At 43.6% G+C, this 16,271-nt stretch overlaps 1 protein-coding gene across 1 annotated transcript in view; it reads right to left on the bottom strand.

Annotated features, from left to right (window-relative positions):
* Positions 1 to 16,271, bottom strand: part of egfra (epidermal growth factor receptor a (erythroblastic leukemia viral (v-erb-b) oncogene homolog, avian)) — a 39,492-nt gene that overhangs the window by 17,291 nt on the left and 5,930 nt on the right. Inside the window, exons 2-6 of the mRNA XM_028976211.1 lie at positions 3,090 to 3,241; positions 1,393 to 1,582; positions 994 to 1,125; positions 690 to 758; positions 357 to 475 (exon numbers count right to left, since the gene is read on the bottom strand). Coding sequence (XP_028832044.1) covers positions 357 to 475; positions 690 to 758; positions 994 to 1,125; positions 1,393 to 1,582; positions 3,090 to 3,241 — 662 coding nt within the window. The remainder of the gene's footprint in view (positions 1 to 356; positions 476 to 689; positions 759 to 993; positions 1,126 to 1,392; positions 1,583 to 3,089; positions 3,242 to 16,271) is intronic.

Below are 16,271 nucleotides of genomic sequence, written 5' to 3'. Positions count from 1 at the left end.
GATTTATACTGATATTGGTCTATAAACCACACCTATTGGACCTAACATTTCTATTCACTGATGTCTTTGTGTAAGATGTGTAAGGGTCTCTTGCTGCTCAATTTGCCACAGTTGATCAGCCATTCCGACTGTCCCCACAAGTTTTACGCCAAATGCCCTTCCTGATGGAACTCTCCCCATTTACCCATGCATGGATCAGGCACCAAGAAATAAACTGTCACATGCCTCCCCAGTGGCTGGGTTGAAGTCACCTGCAGTGACTTCTCCCTCTAATGTCAAACCATGGCTGCATCCATACTCATTCATTATAGGTTTTCCTTTAGCTTCCTTTTGCATGTGAACTGCAGAGGACTCACCAGGCAGTCGGTGGAACGCGGTCCGGTGCAGCCAGATGCACAGTGCTCATTGCAGCAGTCGCTGGGTTCATGTCCCCTACAGCGGCCAGAACACTGTTCGGCGCATATCACTTTAGTGACTGGAGATCAATAGAACATGCATTGAGATAAATATACAGAATTATGTTAATTTGCAGATGTAATCTAAACTGAACACTAAAGTGACTTCCAAGAAACAGAAAAAACACCAAATATTTAAAAACAGGAGAGAACATTGCCAATGAACAGAGGGTCTTGTGTGTTGAAAGAACTGGCACTGTGGGCAGAGTGTAAAAAACATAAAAGATTGCTTACATGTTTGGCAGTGCTGCTTGCCTGGTGCCCAGCAAGAACCGTTGTAGCATCTTGCATCACACTTCTTGCCTGCAGAAAGAAGGGACTCTTGGTAACTCTCTTATGGTGCATTTACTACAGAGCAAAGAAGAGTGTAACTACTTAAGCAGGGTTAAGATGTAATGGAAAAACATTCAGAATACAAAATTCTCCAGTCTACGTGTGATTTAAAAATGTTCCTATTTCATAGTCATACCATGTTTATGATCTGCTTTACGTTTAATGTTTAATCTATTTTAATAATGCTGGTCCAGCAAGAACTCACAGCTACTGCCTGTCACTCCAGGCAACACCATCGTGGGATTGCTCTTCATATCAACAATGTCGGCCCACTGAATTGTCTCCACGTTGCACAGATTGTTGTTGTTAAACAGGTTCACACCTCCTCTCAGAATTTCTGCAGGGACGAAATCAAGTATTGTACAGCATGGATGGTAATCCCTTATTTCCTCCGGAATAAAACAGCTTCTCCCCACATGTTCCACTCCCCCATATCCTGAATCCAGGACAGCAGAGATGCATTTTCACTGCCTCAGACAGGGATCTGCATTATCCACATATCCCACATCATCAACACCAAATGAATAGAATCGTCCGTTCCTGTTTTTGATTGCTGAATTCTGAAAATACAAATGACAGTAAGATGTGCATGATGGATTCTCACCTGTGAGGCTGGACAGCAGCAGCTGTTTGATCCCATAGTTTGGCACCTTTTTTTCATAGTTGCTGAAGACGGCAAGTGCATATCGAGACTCGTAAAGTGTGTGACCACGGATGATGCGCAGATTGTGGAGGGGGATCTCGGATGCCATATTAAGTGCGATTAGAACATAACCGCCGACTTCTTGAATACTCTGTAGATGCAAAGCATCAAGGAAGAGACTCAGCATGACAAATGAGATGTAATCAGAACCAAGCCACAAAAAACAACATTTCACATGTCATCACTCAGACACATCTGTTTAAATATCATTACACCTTATTATGGTAATTCTGCTCACAAGGTCACACGCACAGTTATAATAGTTTGGGATTTTTCATTAGTTTTAGTTTTTATTTCGTTTAGATTTTTTTTCTTCAAATTCAGTTAGATTTAATTAGTTTTTAGAGGCAGATTTACTAGTTTTTATTAGTTTTGATATTTTGAAATTGCTTAGTTTTAGTTTAGTTTTTATTAGTTAGTGTTAGTTTTAGTGTTTTTTTTTTTTGTTAATTAGGATATTTGTCAGGTGCAAAATCACCAGAATAGCCTTATCCATCTTAGCTCCGATAAGGTTATTGACTCTTGCAGCTCTGTTTTGAATTTTGGTTCGAGTGAAGTGGTGAACTTTTTGAAGGTAATCGAGTCACACAGTCGTGTAGACATTCCAGTCTTAATAAACATATTTACCAATGCTTCTTCTCATTTGTGGTGTTCCTGCGTATTTACTAGCCAGCAGCTATTTGGTCGGCGGTGGAAGCAGTCCATTATGGATGCTGTAGTATCACGTTCCTTTCCCATGTTACCTGGCCTGGCTACCGCTTCTCTTTCGGCGGAGGGCAGGCGAGAGGCTAGCTTGTTCAGGTACTCTTGGTTCGCCTTTTTGTGTGAGCTTTTCAAATGGACTTTCAGATTCGTGGGGTTTTTCCCCTTGAGAAGTATTCCACATATTGTATCACCTGCTTCTACAACAAGGCACTTACTTTTATTTTTGCCACTGTCATAATCAAAGAAATCCCAAATAGGACTTTCTTTTCGCTGCAGCCATCACGCTAGCCGACTATGGACACGTGACGTCACAGACCACGTGTTACCATAATGGTCAAAAACCTGCCTTAAAACTGGCAGCGTGAAGTAAATAGATTTTAATTCAACCCAAAAGGCTTATTACAAAGACGAAAACGAAGGACGTTTTTGCTATAATATTAGTTAGTTTAAGTTCGTTTTGTATGCACACAAAACAGTTTCAGTTAGATTTCGTTTTTTTTTTTAACTCTTTATTTCAGTTAACGAAAATGCTTTTTCAATTCTAGTTTTAGTTTTATCGTTCGTTTTCTTTAACTATAATAACCTTGGTCACACGAATGATGTTGCTTAGTAACTGCTGGATCGCAGTTGCAACTATTTAATTGCAGAAGATAAAGTTTAAGTTTTCTCTGTCCCAGCAGCCATAATATATATCACTGGACAAGCTGTTATATAATTATAATAGTAACCTTGCAGTGGTGCTTGTGGCTGTGCCTCTGTGCCACTATATCACAATATCACAGGACCACCTTGAGTGTATTTTTAATAATATTTAACAATTATTTCCTTGAACTTTGTCTATGATTGGTGAGAATTTAGAGGACTACAAAGACAAAATGTCCTTCAAAACTCACCTCAAGGAAGGACAAGTCATGCTTGTTTGTGATGTATGTGATCTCCAGGTTCTCCAGGACCACAGTGCAGTTCTTGTACATCTTCACAAAGTTTTGATAGTGGTCATCAGCTGTGCTCAGGAAAGCGAGGCCATTGTGTAGACCCTGGCACACTGTATGAGACAAGGGACAAGAAACCAAGGGTCATTCTGGGTTTCCTGGAATGACACAGGCACTCTGTATTCAGGACCTTGCAAATGACATGTACAACTATTTATACACTGAAATAGACTAAAACCTTCAATACTGAGAAATGAGAGTTTTGTGTCTTTTTTTCTACAACTCCTGTTGTACAAGCTCTTATTGAAGCAATCTGCCATCTGAACCGAAAGCTTTACGACAATTCAAATCTCGAAACAGGACTTCAGTACATAAATGGCAGAAAGCTCGGAGAAGCAGCTGCCATTTGTTTTAACAGTGGAAAGAGACGAAGTGCAGCCAATATAAATAGAACTTAGTCAGTGAGACTCATTGGGTCCAGTAAGAACTGCCAATGCTGGAAATGTCTGTAGTGCATAATGTAAAACCTCATCCCATGATATATCATAATTCTTAGCAATAATGTATTATATAAACAATATGATTATCCTTGTGTATGAGCACCTACTACACAAATAAAAATTGCTGTCTAAAATGCACATTTTAAAATGAATTTGCAACAGTCTAATACCATTTTCATATTCTGATTCAACAAATTACAACACATTGCCCAACTCTCCATTCAAATCATCAATTCAATGTGTTTGACAACATAAGGTAGAATATTTCCTGTGCCTTGCAGTTTGTGGTTGGGTTAGGATTACTCTGGTTCCTTTGTGGAATTGAAATATCAGGGGAAGAACTGAGAAAATGAACAACTGAGTTCTAAGGTTTTTTTCAATCACAATAAAGGCTTTAAGGATATGACTGACATTAGCATTGCAAGAGGTTTAAGGTTCTTTACAGAACCAGCACAGTACATTAAGCACAGTAACGAGTGCTTGTCTTTTGTGGTAAAAGCCCCACCCAGTTTCAGCATGAATACCACTGCTTTCAAGGTCTTCTGCAGCTTTGGTAAAACAATGAAGATACTCCTGGAATGTAGTGCAAATTTACCAGGTCATAGGTGTTCTTTATGTTCTTCATCTCGGCCTTGTGGAGCACAATGTTTTCATAAACAAGACACCACTAAGCACCCCGGGGGGATGAAAGGTTTGTAATGGTGTGAGTTAGAATGGGCGTCTTCAGACAGGTATCCAGATTTCCTACAAGTACACCATCTCTGGCCAGTCTGACAGGTTCAGACCTACAGGTAGCAGAATCAACAAAACTATTCTTTTGAAGTTTGACACTCTGAAAAAACCTCGGCCTCTCAGTAGGATGGCAAAATCAGCTGCGCGCATCGCAGAAATACACACTAATTCTGTATTCTATTTACATATCAGCATATGTGATCACAGTCTAATGGAGATGTGACACATTGTGCTGTCCCTTTAAGGAAAACCTTTTTTTTAACCACTGTCACATTCTGGCAGTGGTGGAGATGTTTCGATTGCATTCCCGCACAAGTCTGCACTTGACAGCGAGACTAAACCATGCTTACTAAATACCTCCCATTTCTGTGGGGACCTTATTACCAGTCTGCTGCTAAACTTTTTTTTAGATATTTAAAACTCCACACCATCTCTGGGACTTGCATACTAATGTCTGTTGGACAGCTTTGAGAGGGGGGTCTTAGAGCTGTGTGTGTGTGTGTATATATGGTGTAGGGCAGTGGTGGCCTAGTGGTTAAGGAAGCGGCCCTGTAATCAGAAGGTTGCCGGTTCGAATGCAAAGGTGCCACTGAGGTGCCACTGAGCAAAGCACCGTCTCCACACACTGCTCCCCCAGGCGCATGTCATGGCTCCTGTCATGGCTGCCCACTGTTCACTAAGGGTGATGGTTAAAAGCAGAGGACACATTTCATTATGCTGCAGTGTATCACTTCACTTTACCCTTGTAGGTAACACACTCGCCTATGATCACAATGTCCCTACATGGTACTTACTACCATTGTGTCTTGGGGGACAGGGGGACTGTCCCTATAACTACTAAGTTGTTCTGGATGAGGGCATCTGATAAACAATGCATGGATCCAAAGCCAAAAATCTTGTTATATGATTGGTCTGCTTTCTGTAACCACCCTACATGTCACCCTACAGCATGTTCCTCTTATTATTTACCAGGAACCCAGGCCACATTCTGATGTCTGCTTTGATTTTTCCAGCACATGCTCTTGCTTTCAGGTTTACACTACACTGTTACATTCGGGTAGAACAAAAATAGTTTGTCGAGGAAGAATAAAGGAACATCTGCCATCTTGCTCCCTCGCTTCCTCTCCTCCACTCCTCATTAATCTTTGCCTCCAGTGACTTTGTGACATGACTCTGCTGCATCCAGCAGCCAGACGCTGCTGGGCCTGTGACGGGCTGACGAAAGGGGCAATCTGCCCGTTTTAATTAGCAGGCAGAGAGAGATTTAATTAACTCCTGGTCTGTAAGGAAAAAAAATGTGTGGAGGGGAAACCTCTGAAAAAGCAGAGAAAATCAGTTTAAGAATCACGGATTTATACCGTTCCACAGCAGCTTTTAAAGTCATTTCATCCATCCGCCACATTATTTATAGCAGGCCATTCCTATAACAACACTGTAAAATGCTCAACGTCCCCTCCCTCAATCAAGATGATCCGGTGAACTGTATCTTATTGCAACTTACTCATTTCCTGTTGCTCCATACAGAGAACGCAGCAGAGCAAGGCCTCACCCTGCATGTCTCAGTAGGCTGTTTGACTCAGAGAAACAATGCAGCTTCAACAAATGTAAGAATATTCCACCCTGACTACATCTGCTTCTGCATTTTGTAAATGGGGGAACGTGCCTGCACAACAGAAATGTCACAGTCCTTGAGTAATTTTCATAATTTGTGGAATTATATGTATTCCAGTAAACATCAGTAATAAGGCATGCTCAAAAACAGATGTGAAGTCAGAGGAATGAAGCATAACTTGGCACACAGCAGTTAATCGCTGCCAAGCCTTATTTATTATGGAGAAGCCAATAAACGCTTTGTGTTTAATTACATTAATGTGACCCCAGCAGCAGAGCCCCTCCCCATAAAATCTGCTTACAGCCGTAGGACTGCGTCTGATTGGCCAACTTCCTGAACACATTGTGGGAACACGTCTGGCAGGTGGCCAGGTTGACACAGGTAAGGAGTGGCAGCCATTGGCGTCACAGGCTTCATAAACAGCGTGATTCCAGTGTCAACTGGTCGCAAGATTTATGGAGAAGCCTGGGTATTTAATAATGTCACCTGGGAAACTTGCTTCAGGTGCGCACAGAAGCAAAGGTCGAAGCAACTTCTGGAGCGTCTGAGATGTTATTGTGTGGGAGATAATTTACTGGAGCCCAGGTAATTTCAAAAGGAAATACATGATCACTCCTTCCATCTGTGGCTGGTTCCACCCTTTGCCGTGTGCACACGGGGCCCTCAAGAAATGGGTGTGTCTTTGCTGGTTTATTTTTCTTAAGGGCTAATCAGCAAGGCAAACAGTACAGCATGTAAGGATGAAACATAAAGAACGAAACATTTTTAAAAAACACAAGCGTTCAGCTTGGACAGCTTGTTCTGAGCTCCAGACCAGGACATGGTCCTGGTTGGTTGCCATGGCCAATCACTGCATCTTCCCTCATTCACTACCTACGATGTCATTGGGCTCCAATATAATTCTGCTAGTTGAATGAATTAATGTGTGACTTGAGAGCAAATACGTTTGTAAAATATGAAGCTTTAATAAGGTTCTAATTTGAATATACACACTATTTATTTCCTTAAATCCTGCTCACTGGATTAGGAACAAACTCTGGGTTATTTGGTTAGAGGTAACCTTCCAGTGCCGGGACTGGAAGAGAAATTCGGCCCACACTTCCTGCCGCTACTGTGTTCAAACAGTTGGGTGCTGGATGGGAGTGCATATTGTGTTTCTTTCTGGGTTGTTGTTTTTTTTTATATATTTAAAGCCAATATCCAGACACATCATTCAGCAGAAGTGGAATTGCTGGAAAGTGATGAATTTGCTGCTATACCTGCACCACTTCATGGAAAGAAATATGAGATGGAAGGACACTTAGATTGACATGCTGGATTTCAGATCATTTCCTGTGTGGGAGAGCAGGCAGCAGCCAAGCTTCTGGAGCTGTTTCAGAAAGCAGGAGGAGGAGGAAGGGTGAAGGATGTCCCCCAGCGTGGCCCCTCTGACATTTCAGGAAGTTCCTTGCATGGGGCCTTGGTCAAAGAGCTACGGTACAAACCCAGATGCTAGCAGCCTCTTGGGAGACCCAAGAGAGCTTTGAGAAGGACCAAAAGAGGAAGCTGAGTGATTCAGGAGGCCTAGATTCTGGAGTCGACTCACGTGAATGCAATCTATTTGTATAGGGCCTATTCAAACAGTTGCAGAGAATCAGAGACTGAACCTACAGCCAGAAGCACAGAACACAATGTATATAATGTAGATCATCTGGATGGCCTGGTGAGTGTGCATTGTTTACCTAGGAAGATGTTGGCAATATGCAATACAGAAATCCAACAGAGTGATGTCCTGCTGGGAAGCCTCCTGCCATTCATGTGGATGTTGTTTTGATACGTACCATCTACCATTGTTGTTGAGCATTTGTGTTCATTCATCAGACAACTTCATCCAAAGTGGCTTCAATTCTTAATTAAATTGAATTACAAACTGTGACAGTCTCCCTGGAGCACCTCAGAGATAAGTGTCTTGCTCAAGGACAAAGCAGAAGTAACCAGGGATCCAACTTTGAGATCATTTGGTTGATGGGCCAGTTTTTTTTTACCAATTTTACACATTTGTTGAGTTGGCCTTCAACTCGTATGATCCAGAAAGATCCATGGAAGACGTGAAAGATTTGAAGGGCCTGAAGGGCTGGTTAAATTTTACAATGCCACATTGTTCACAATGTCAGCAAAAATGTCTCCTTACATGACCCTCTGAAAGACAGATTTATCACTCGTGCAGTAAATGCTGCAGTTGTCAGTGACACACCTACTGTTATGTCACCTGAGTCTTGCTTAAATACACCTCTGAAGAACTATAATCAGGATCCATGACCAGTTCAGCGGCCACTCTGTGCTCCTGAGGTTAGGACCCAGTCTAAGCCACTTTAGTATTTTGAAATAGTAAAAATAACTCAGCTGCCACAGTCCAGGCCTCAGAATTATCATATTCTCCGCAATACATGCAGAAGGTTTTATTTAAAACCAAACAGATTGTTCCAATGAATGCTGATGAAAATGAGGAGTAAAAGAGGCAAATGTTTATCGTAAAAGCAAATTTTCCATTAGGGAGATGCTCCAGAGCATCTGTGTTCTACGCTAGCTGTGTTTACTCTGGGCCGGAATGAGAAGGTTGGTTAGAAATGCCTTTAGAAAGGGGGCTTTATAGGTTCTCATTAGGCAAGCCTTTCAAAAGAAATTCATGTTCGCCCCCTCGGACTGCATTTTAAAAAGGGTAACGGGGCCCGTTCTCCTTCTGCCCGGATGCTGGCATCTTTCTCTTGCAATACAATGCACTGTTTAACATTCAGAAGATCTCTGTTTATCAGCCGGCCGTGCCGTTCTCGGGCACAGCACCGCTTTTTCACCGTCTGAGCGCACACCAAAAAATTCTAATGCATTACGCCTTCAGCCGGAAAAGTCACCAATAGTCCAGCCAGACTTAAGATCTGTATTCAGGCTGCTCGGGCAGTACTTTTCAATTATGTTTAGTGCCAAGATGCAGCATTGTTTAGCATTAGCGCAGGGGTTCTCATGTACAAATGAGGTCTACTATGTAGACTGGGAAAAGACAAGATCCATTTTAACTCGCACTGAATCACAACCAAGAAAAGCCTTTTTTTTTTTTGCTTCAAATCCAAAGCTTCCAGCTCCTCACAGCTCAGGAGACTGGTATGTATGCAGTAAGAGCATAAGATCATCATTACCTTAGGGCGCTATGACAGACTGTCGCAGGCCTGAGGGAAACGTGATTCACGTTGAAATGGTGACATTTTTAATGTCCATAATTTAAATCTGATACACTTTTAATTCACTATTTAACTTTCAATCGAGTTTCAGGCTGACCAAGAAGCCAGGAAACATTAGTGTTGCCAGGCTAGGAGGGTTTACATCATCTAGTCCTGTGCCAAAAGAAAAACATCAAAGAAAACGTGTGTTCTTGTAGAATTTCAGATTTTTGTAAAATCATATTTATTATAATAAATCTCCCTCTCTCAAAGTGCTCATGTTTTTTCCTAAAATGAATTCCTCACTTTTTACAGTTTTGACACAGGGATGGTTTTGACAGTTTGAGGGCATGATCATGGTTGTTTCTGTCAGTGAATGCTATGGTCCTCCAAAAGAAAAAACATATTTCTGAAAGTATTGTGCATAGTCCTCATGATAAATACATGAGAATACATTTTGCTGATTGGGTAGTTATGGTTAGCAATTGTTTCCTGCAAAAATGAAACAAAAATTAAACTATCCCCACCCAAGAAATTAATTTAAATCATCTTGTGGTGTGTGAAATGAGATCTACTTTTTTTTTTTTTTAAGTGAAGTGATTGTCACATGTGATACACAGCAGCACAGCACACGGTGCACACAGTTAAATTTGTCCTCTGCATTTAACCCATCACCCTGAGTGAGCAGTGGGCAGCCATGACAGGCGCCCAGGATGCAGTGTGTGGGGACGGTGCTTTGCTCAGCGGCACCTCAGTGGCACCTTGGCGGATCAGGATTCGAACCAGCAACCTTCTGATTACGGGGCCGCTTCCTTAACCGCTAGGCCACCACTGCCCCATGACATCACTACTCCAACTGACATCAGGTATCATAACATCTGGCAACGCACATGTGTATGAAACACAGTGAAACATGAACCAAAGTCAATTTGAAATCACAACTTTAAACAATCAGATTTTTTGGCTCCTGCTCTCATCCACAAAGCAAGTACGAGCAGAAGAGTCCTACTGCAGACCCACCAACGGGGAAGGGTGGAGAGTAGAATGGAAGAATGGAATCAGAGGGCTTGGGGATCAGGGCAAAACTCCTACTACACCACCTAAGTCTGGAAATCTGCCAAACCAACATTCCTTTACACTATACACACACACACACAAACTTGGAAAAAAATTGAACAAACACACTCCTCTGGAAATATTCTGAACAAATAACGTTCTTCATGGCAGGAAACTGTGGCACCTGGAGAGCAGTGAGCGAGGGAGACTGTGTGTGTGTAAGTGTGTGCATGTGTGTGAGAGAAGAATGAAGAATAATGATTGAGTGAGTGAATATGTATGTGTGTGATTGAGTGTGTGTGTGTGTGTGTGTGTGTGTGGTGTAAGTGTGACTGAAAGATTATGTGTGCAAGGGACTGTGTATAAGTGTGTATTTGAGCGGGAAGCCAAACCAAGCTGCCCTCTCCATTCCTGCTCAGTAAAGTCCTGGAAATCAGTCCAATGCAGGCTGAAAAAACCCACACATTTCACACATGATCCCAGCCCGGAAAAGAGACAGCTGGATTTGGGAATCCCCTCATGACCAGAGCCTTCCCCGAAGCTTCCCCAGAGCCGAGACAATCAGAGCTACGTCCTGCTTCACGACCATCCAAACCTACTACAGAGAATCTTGAGATGTTCTTGGCTTTTTTACAAAGAAGGTACTATGGTTTTAAAAAGTGTCCGCTAAAGAAATACAAGTTAATGTTCATACTTTAAACTACTTCAAGGAAACAATAATAAAGCTGCACATGGAATTTTTTGTGTGAAAAGTAAAAAAATAAAAATATGATTAAAAGAAAAGCTCCACTGCTCAGGACCAAATGGATTAACGTTCCAGCTCATTCGGCCCACTCACCCATCTCTTATTCAGCACTTCACCCTGTTTTACACATTACTACTCATGCAGCACGCACACTCACACACACTCACACACACACACACACACACACACACACACACATCATTGGAATGTGAAAGGAATAAAGAGCCCAGCCTTGCCAATCAGTGCCCACAATGCAACAGGGGGCTCTCGGTTGCTTTAGTTGTGTGACCAATCACATTTTACACCCTGGGGATTGGCACGTTCTGTCAGGATTTACGCATGACACATTCTACTGCAATGCCGGCAGTGCGGCCGGTTCCCATAACCATGTTCTGCCTCTGGCCCGTGCTGTGTGAGGACGTTGAAGAACGTCCAAAAGGAAGTGAGTGAATCAAAAACAACTGTTGCTGCTCCATGGGACAGTGGCATGCGCTGTCAACAGCACTCCTCTTCTCTGCAAAAAAAAAAAAAAACCAGATGATTGCCGGTGCTGTCTGTCTAACTGTGGGGGTGGGAGTCAGCTTTTCCTCCATCCAGACAACCCACAGCCTGGCAACCAGATCACCAGAAGAAACAATGAGTCTGCTTGTTTGAAGTTATCTTTGTGTCCTCGGCCAGTTATTTTAAAGCCACCCATTAGGGAGGCCAAAGGGCTTCGCAGCGCCTGCTTTGCATCACTCATCTAGAACACGGAAAAGTTCTGCAAAGGGGCTTTTTGTGGGCTGTAGTTACTTATGAAGACCCTGGCATGGAATCAAGGCCTGAAATCTAAACTGCAGCGTCGCGACATGCATGCATCCTCAGACCAGAACTTTTCTCAAGATATACAATATACAAGAGCCAAGCACTAAAATGCTGACTGACCCTTTGGACTTGGTAAGAAATTGATGGTAAATGAACGCCCAGCCATAACTAAAGCAAACGCTGATGCCCCTAATTTATGCTTTTGATAAATTCGAGGATTATAAAGTCAGACAGAAGTATACACAGAAGGACAGACTTGGCTGCTGAAAAAAAAAAAAAATTCCAGTCTCCCAAATGACAGTAATGTGTAATATGTATATTTAATATGAATATTTATCTGCTTTAATTTTTTTATAACAATTCATATAATTTTTTTCATTTTCTTTTATATTTTAATTATTATATTGTTATCTTTGTTACCTTTATTTACTATTTATTATTTTCATGATCACTGTATTTATATTTTCAATTAATGATGAATTGTAATCAAGTCGAGCCGTGGCAAGAATGCTGAACCCCGGGTGATCCGCAAAACCCGGAAGCGGCAAGGTCTGCGGGTGTGGGAAGTGCCTGGACCCTTCTCAGCAGCAGCAGGTACATGCCTGACATCGTGTGGTGTGTACTTTGCTGCTCTTTCCTCACTCACAGACGCGGACAAAATCAACTGGGTCAGCATGGGACTGGGGCATAGCCTTGTGGCAAAGAGGAGAGACAGACAGAATGGATTACTGGGATTTCCTGTAGCTACTGAGGGTGGAGTTTGATCGGCCAGAGCCCGAGCCATTGATTGAAACCTGCCCCACCATCACACCCAGAACCAGCCAGGATTCAGTGCAGGAAGACCCCACAGTGTGTGGGACTCAGCAGAGGGTCACACCTCCCTGATCCTGGCTGCGCCTCCTGAGTAGGTCCTGGAGAGCCCAGAGAGGGAACCAGAAGACCCGCTCTTTTGTTTGTCTCTATGTCTGTGTGTGATGTCCGTATGGCAGCTTCACTTCACCTCTTTGTGTCCTCCATATGGCGACCAAGCAGCGGAGCAGAACCCCAGGGAGGCAGCTCCTGACCCAACTGTGCCAGACCAGGGCGAGGTAGATGAACCCACAAATACCCCTTGGTCCAGCCACGGCGGGTTCTTCCCCTAAAGTTTTTTTGGGGGGGTGTGGTACATGTTGGGGGCTCCTCCTGAGGGGAGGGTCGATGGGGAAGTGACGGTGATGGCTCCTCCAGTAGTCAGTAAGCAGGACGGGTCATTCGTGGGGCCTGGGTCTGCCTCCAGAAAAGTCCCCTGGATGGCATGAGCATTCAGCTGGGACAGGCAGGAAGAGGGCCTGCTTGTCCCAACGGATGCAGAAGGGGCTGAGCGGATGGTCCGGTGAACCAGGGACGTGCACCCTGAGGTGCAATGAGCGATTGCCGGAGGGTCCGGGACCGCCTCCCTGCGCACTGCAGGTCACACTGCTAACCGAAGGCACCGCCCAGGGGTGCAGTAAGCAGTCGCCGCAGGGTCCGCAGGAGCAACGCAGGAACCGTCATCGGGGACGTGCAGCAGCAGGGGCTGCATATAACCAGAAGGCACAAACCAGGGCTGAAGAAAGCGATCACCGGAGGGTCCGGGACCACCTCCCTGAGTGGGGCAGGGAGCAACGCAGGATGCCCGCACGTACTCAGAAGGTTAGGCCCTGGCTTTTGTTTGCCCTGTGGTTGCCACCGTCCACCCCGCCTCCTCCGCTGATCTTACTGCTGGGGCTCCAAGGATGTAGCCCCTGTCACGACTGGGTGCACCTGGGGAGGCGACTGGCTCCAGTCTGCATGACAGCGGGGCGGTTATAGAGGACTTGTTGAGCGGCCCATCGAGGCTGCGACATTTTATGTTGACCGTGCAACATATGAGTAGTGTTTTCAGTTCTGGCAGTTCTGCACTTCTTTCTCCCATCAGCTTGCAGACATGACAAATTCCAGTTAATTCATTATTATATTTGAACATTTAAAACTTTAACAAAAGCAGCAAACTGAAAACACTGCCAAATAATGAATTCAATCAGAAAATGGTCCGGAGTAGCAACACATACTCCGTTGTTTCTTGAGTTTCTTGTTTGTCGTGAGCTGCAGCAGATAGTGTTATCTTTACGTGTTAAACAAACACTGCACATGGGTGAGTCTTAACCACTGAGGCAGGTTCACTCATTGGCTCCGCAACCCAAACACGACCAAACAGTTTTAGCGTTCGGCAGATCAGTGACATCAACATTGTTCCTGCGAACAGATGTTTCACTCTCCACAGATGTGGGGATTTTTCCTGTTCCGAGCCCCTTCCACGTTTCCACTCTCCCCTGGGCCTTCCGCACTGATGGAAGATTACCGAGCCGAGCCTCGAAGCCCCAGTGAAGACTTTGAGCTGAAAGTCTATTTGCAGTACGATCAGGTGAAGAAAAAGCGTTTACTCTGCTCGGTGGGATCAACCGCTCAGTCGCTTTCACCCACAGGTCAGCTGGTGTGTATTTGTGAAAAAGGCCCTGATTTCGAGGTCAGCTACAGGTCAACTGGGTGACTCACTTAACCAAAGGTTGCCCACCCACTTCGGACCGATTTCCCATCAGGCCCTGCAGTTGTGGACATTTCAGTGCACATTTTGTTGTGAAACCCCCTCGACTCGTTGTCCAGCGACCCTGCTGAAGGTCACAATGCATTCCTCACATGCCTCCCGCTTCACCTCTTCACCTGACCGCTCCCAACCCTGTGGCCGTTTAATCGTGGCATGGCGATCCACTGATATCCTACAAGCAGGTGATTACACGCCACTGGATAATCTTGTCACGGCACTGCGACACGGGCTTCCATATTAAAATACTCACATATTCCGGCCTGCTGGAAGGGAGACATCAATTTTGAGCGTTTCAATCTCTGGTGCTGTGTGGGATTTAATCTGACAGCCTGGACGCCATCCAGATTCTCACTCAGGAAATATTCCACCATTTCCCGTTGCCCATTCTGAGCAATGAAAAGTGCACTTAACATCGCGCCAACGGAAGTTTCAGGAAGTAATAGAGCCCTCAGACATACAGGACCCCATAAGCGTTTCAAATCCCCACAGGTGTTTTTTATTAAATTCCACTTTGGAGTCAAATTGCACTTATTTGGGTACATCATGTCAGCAATAAATTCAACTACATTGAAAAAACACAGCTTCTTTGCAAAGGAGCATTTAAAGAAAGGAGAAAATGAATGGATAGTCCATCTAAAAAAAAGTTCAACCCTTCAGCGTCAACCATGGACAGACCATATAGATTCTTTTCAGATCCTGGTCTGTATTGTGAATTTCGATGTAATACCTTGAGAAATTTACATCTGCGTTCAGTCATAATCATCAACATAAAACCAAAACTCTTTTCATTTTACTTTCAGTGAATATTGTATATTATCAGTCTCAAGTCTTTTGCAGACTCCAAGAGGTTTTCTTCCAAGATTGCCCTGTATTTGGCTCCATCCATCTACCCATCAACTCTGACCAGCTTCCCTGTCCCTGCTGAATAGAAGCACCCCCAGAGCATGATGCTGCCAACACAATATTTGACAGTGTGGATGGTGTGTTCAGGGTGGTGTGCGGTGTTAGTTTTCCGCCACACTAGAGTTTTGCAGTTTTGCAAAGACTAAAAATACATTTAGTCTTTTATCCATGGCTTAGTTGAAAAAGGCTAAAACAGATTTTTGTTTGAAAATGATTCCAGGACAGAACTCCAGGACAGATCCCCAACTCACTCAGCAGAACTCATACGTTGTCGGTCTTGTGCTCAAGACGATGCTTCGAGCAGCAACATGAAAGCATCAGACAACAAAATCTTCTTATGCTGGTCTTAAACTGTTCATCATTGGGTTTTCACATAAAGCCCAGATTTCTGCTGAGTCTCAGAAAGTGCCATCAGCCTTGGTGACCTTGATAATAAGTCCGATTTGGGATGATGTCCATTTTCTGTCAAAGCCCTCTTATTTTACCAAGGTACTTTCCAGGAAACGTGTGCAATAATAGGTTCACTCAGCTGAAAAAAAAAATGGGTAGCGTAGGAACCGTTCCTATGAAACACCTAAATTGGACTCAGTTCACTCACTGACTCACAATGTGTAAAAGCGTATGGAAAAAAGGTTAAGCAGAAAATGTAGAAACCAGATTTTTTTATATTGGAACTCCAAAAAAAACAAAATTGTTGTTGGCAGCGATTTCTGAAAGGAACATAGCAGAACTCTGATCCGCTGATGGCTGACGTTCAATTATGTACACAATGAAAAATGATAGAGTTGATCACTCTGGGGACTTAAGCGCATGGCAACAGAAGCAGAATGAGTTATTCTTCAACTCTTCCAGGCTCTCTGCGTGAAACTCGCGTGATTGCTGAGCCTGCTTTTCTAACGGATATACTGAGTACCATAACTACAATAATAACTACAGATTATGCAAAATATGTCAGAATCTGACCTCAAAACACCACACTGGTATAAAACTATCAAGAA

The sequence above is a fragment of the Denticeps clupeoides genome, chromosome 4 (genome assembly GCF_900700375.1).
Source record: "Denticeps clupeoides chromosome 4, fDenClu1.1, whole genome shotgun sequence".
NCBI lineage: Eukaryota > Metazoa > Chordata > Actinopteri > Clupeiformes > Denticipitidae > Denticeps > Denticeps clupeoides.
Note: the sequence above shows the minus strand (reverse complement) of the source record. Positions and strands in the feature narration are given on the sequence as shown.